The 3,895-nt window shown below is 58.2% G+C and overlaps 1 protein-coding gene across 1 annotated transcript; it reads left to right on the top strand.

Moving 5' to 3' along the window:
• The first annotated feature begins 1,588 nt into the window (after positions 1-1,588).
• REEP6 (receptor accessory protein 6) lies at positions 1,589-3,610 on the top strand. Its single transcript, XM_014310162.2, has 4 exons — positions 1,589-1,708; positions 1,909-2,033; positions 2,628-2,766; positions 3,357-3,610. The coding sequence occupies exons 1-4, from the start codon at positions 1,589-1,591 to the stop codon at positions 3,600-3,602; spliced, it is 630 nt and encodes a 209-aa protein (XP_014165637.1). The 3' UTR covers positions 3,603-3,610.
• The last annotated feature ends 285 nt before the right edge of the window (positions 3,611-3,895 follow it).

Genomic DNA, 3,895 nt, shown 5'->3' with positions numbered 1-3,895 from the left:
GTCCCCCTTCTCCGCCGTACGGTGGGGCGCCCTGGCGGCTGCTCGCCGTGGCTCTGGGCTCAGCACGGGGAGGGCAGGCAGGGCTGCCCTTGTTTGGGGGTACGGAGCGGGGCCAGGCTGGGAGGGGGCTGGGGGTGCCGGGGGTGACATCGCTGTCACCGCACTGCCCTCGCCTTCCGCAGGCACAAAATCCCCAAATCCTAAAGCCAGCAGGGTCCGAGTGTCAGAGGAGTCGGAGAGACCCTCGACACCCCTGGTCTTGACAGGGGGTCCCTGTTCTGGGTGAGCCCCCAGATTGTGGTGGGACAGATCGGGCAGTGGGGATGGGAGCTCGTTGCTGTGTCCCAGTGTGGGGACCCGGCCTTTAACCGGATCCCTGTTGTTCATTAATGAGGAACCAGCCAGATTCTCCCCGGGGATCCTCTCCCTTGACCCTCGGCCCTGTGCCCTCTCTGCCAACTTGAACCGGCCTCATCCACGCCCTCCATATCGAGATTTCATATCAAACCTCCCGGGAAGGCGCAGGGCTTCCCTGTTTGCTGTGTCCCTCCAAGCCTTTGGCCTCCACGTGTGATTTCCTGGCCCTTCACCTGCAGCAGGGCTGGCGTTCCCGCTCTGAGGGGAGAAGTGTCAGTGAAGGAGCACGAGCTGCTGTGCAGGTTGTGTTGGGATGTGGTGCCACTCAAGCAAAACAATCCTGGGGATTTGGTCAGGCTCAGCCGTGATGGTAGAACAGGAGTGGACGCACCAAAAAGGGATGGTTACACATTCTGGATCCCTGTCCTGGAAAGGAGAAGCTGTTGCTGAACTAAAAATTCCCGATTTTTCCCTCCCATGGCTCTGGAGCAATCCCTAATTTGTGTTTGAACTCTGGGCTGGGGTTTGGAGCAACCTCTGGACAACACCACCTCCAACTTCTCCCCGAGCAAAGCCTCTCCCTGGGCTTTTGCTGTTACATAAATTTCTCTGGGGGTTCAAATCCTGCGAAATCCCTTCTAAGGCTCTTGGGGAATGAAACCCAGCACTGCCTGGACCTGCCTGCCCTCCTCGGAGGGCGGTTTGGGATTGCTCCAAAGCCACGCTGCTCCTGCCTGTCTCCCAGGAAAGACCCGGAGCTGTGCGTGCCCGGATCGGGGCCGGAGCTCAGCCCGGGAATGCTGCAGCGAGCAGAGCTGGGATTATCCGCCCTCCAAGCCCGAGCAAGGACTTTAATTCACCCACACAGACAGGTTAATTCCCAGCTTGCTTGCTGCTGCTGCTGCTGCTGGAGGAGTTTGTTCCGGTGCTGCGCTGCACAAATTGCTCCATCGCGAGTATCCCTGAGGTTTTCCTGATGTGAGCAGGGCTCTCTCGTGGATTCCACCCCAAAACCTCCCTGTCCCACCTTCCCCAGCCTCCAGCGAGTTTCCGAGCGCTGGGCAAACTCCAGCAAAGGCTGCGGCTCGCATTTAATTAATTGAGCGATCTAATTGAGCGGCAGCAGCAGGGCAGCGGGGTTGGGTGGCCGCTCCCAGGGGAGCCGTGCGGGAGGAGCCGGGAGCCTGATCCGGGAGCGGGGCTCGTCCTTGAGCCGCAGCTGGCCCGGGCAATGCCGAGCGGGGGAGACGAGCGGAGCCTTGACTTTGGACCACGGGTGTGTTGTCAGCGTCTCCGGTTCCTGCCGCCCTGGCCCCGCTCCAGGGGCCGAAAGCGCTGCGAGGTTGGGGTGGTAAAAGTCCCATCCGAACCAGGGGAGGGGACGGACGGGGACAGGAGCGGCTCACGGGTGCCTCGGGGAGGAGCAGGCTCCGTTCCATCGAGCATCTCAATTAACCGGGGGTTGTCGTTACCCCCCGGCACGCCCCCATTCCCATTCTCTGGGGTGAGAATCCCGCTCAGGAGACCCAGCGGGGTCTGCCCTGGTGACAGCAGGCTCCAGAGCGTGCTCTGTCCCCCGCAGGCTCCGTGACTTTCCTGGGGCTGTACCTCATGTTCGGCTACGGCGCTTCCCTGCTCTGCAACGTCATCGGCTTCGTCTACCCCGCCTACGTCTCGTAAGTACCTGTCCCACACCTGGAGAGCGCTCCCCGCCCTTGGCTGAGGGTCTCCCTGCCCAGTCAGGAGGCAATTATGGCTGGGAAGCTCTTGAGACCTTCCTGGAAGCGCTGGGACCGTGCCAGCCCAGCGGGCAGGTTCCCTCCAGCCTGTGGAGGGTTTGGGAAGGTGGAGCCAAGCCCAGAGCTGCAGCAGCCATTTCCTTTCCTTTCCTTTCCTTTCCTTTCCTTTCCTTTCCTTTCCTTTCCTTTCCTTTCCTTTCCTTTCCTTTCCTTTCCTTTCCTTTCCTTTCCTTTCCTTTCCTTTCCTTTCCTTTCCTTTCCTTTCCTTTCCTTTCCTTTCCTTTCCTTTCCTTTCCTTTCCTTTCCTTTCCTTTCCTTTCCTTTCCTTTCCTTTCCTTTCCTTTCCTTTCCTTTCCTTTCCTTTCCTTTCCTTTCCTTTCCTTTCCTTTCCTTTCCTTTCCCTTCCCTTCCCTTCCCTTCCCTTCCCTTCCCTTCCCTTCCCTTTCCTTTCCTTTCCTTTCCTTTCCCTTCCCTTCCCTTCCCTTCCCTTCCCTTCTTCCTTTTTCCTTTCGCCTCTTTCCTTTCCCACAGCATCAAAGCCATCGAGAGCAACAGCAAGGAGGATGACACCATGTGGCTCACGTACTGGGTGGTCTATGGCGTTTTCAGCATTGCCGAGTTCTTCTCCGACCTTTTCCTCTACTGGTTCCCCTTCTACTACGCAGGGAAGGTAACGCTGAGCTCCTCCCGTGCCAGGGCTGTCCCAGGCTCCTCCCGTGCCGGGGCTGGACGGGAGGAGCCGGGTGTGGTGGGCCCTGGTGCTTGGTGATGCCCAAAGAGGTTCCCTGGAACAGAGCTGGGTTAACAGAGTTAAAGGAATTAAGTAGGGATTTATTAAAAGGATTCACGTTGGGCAATGCAAGAGCCCAGCCAAAGCTACACCCAAGCTGGATGGCGTGTCATGAGTTTTCACACTTTCATAAGTTTTGGTCTGTTTCCATATTGGGGTTAATTGTTCAATCACAGCTCCAGGTTGTGCAGTCCCATCCTCCCAGATTTCTCTCCTCAATTCCCTGTTGTTTTACACTTTTTGGGCCTGAAACTGCAGCGGTGTCCTTGGTTCTGGGGCTGGAAAAGGATTGTTTTGTGTGACTGAGCTGTGAGGAGAACTTGTTCACAGTTATAAACTAATGCAGTACAGAATGTGGAAAATATGAAAGCTAAAACTTAATGCATCAGAGGGGCTGCACCCAGCCCAAATCTGGGACCCTCAGTGAGCTGGGGGGCCCTGGAGCAGCTGAGCCCCCCCTGTGCCCGCAGTGCCTGTTCCTGGTGTGGTGCATGGCCCCAGTGCCCTGGAACGGCTCCCAGCTCATCTACCACAGCGTCATCCGACCCTTCTTCCTCAAGCACCACCGGGCCGTGGACAACATGATGGGTGACATCGGCACCAAGGCCCTGGACGCAGCCTCCAGTGTCACCCGAGAAGGTGACTCCGCTCCCCCTGTCCCTCCGCCTGCTCCGTGTCCAGGTTTTCGCAGCTCAGGGCCGGGGGCAGCTCGTTAATATTAATTACCGGCGAGTGATTATTTCTCGGTGCCCGCGGACACCGTGAAACCTGGCAGAGCTCATGGAGAAGGTGAAGTAAGAGAAGTACCGGAGCCACTGGTACCGGCACCACAGCCCCGGTACTGGGACCAGTACCGGCACCACGCTCTCAGTACTGGTACCGGCAACTCCCGTTCTGGCACCGAAGTCCCCCATACCGGCACTACAGACGCCGGTACCGGCACCATGCTCCCGGTATTGCTACCGGCATCCTCCGTTCTGGCACCGAAATCCCTCGTACGACGCCGGTA

Source organism: Geospiza fortis, unplaced genomic scaffold (assembly GCF_000277835.1).
Source record: "Geospiza fortis unplaced genomic scaffold, GeoFor_1.0 scaffold241, whole genome shotgun sequence".
Lineage (NCBI taxonomy): Eukaryota > Metazoa > Chordata > Aves > Passeriformes > Thraupidae > Geospiza > Geospiza fortis.
This window is presented reverse-complemented; position numbering and strand designations above follow the sequence as displayed.

Excerpts from the sequence above, each read along its gene's own strand:
- REEP6 (XM_014310162.2), top strand. The coding sequence starts at position 1,589 with ATGCCGAGCGGGGGAGACGAGCGGAGCCTTGACTTTGGACCACGGGTG. Across the intron at positions 1,709-1,908 it reads AGCGCTGCGAGGTTGGGGTG|CAGGCTCCAGAGCGTGCTCT; the intron begins GTAAAAGTCCCA and ends CCCTGGTGACAG. Across the intron at positions 2,034-2,627 it reads GTCTACCCCGCCTACGTCTC|CATCAAAGCCATCGAGAGCA; the intron begins GTAAGTACCTGT and ends CCTTTCCCACAG.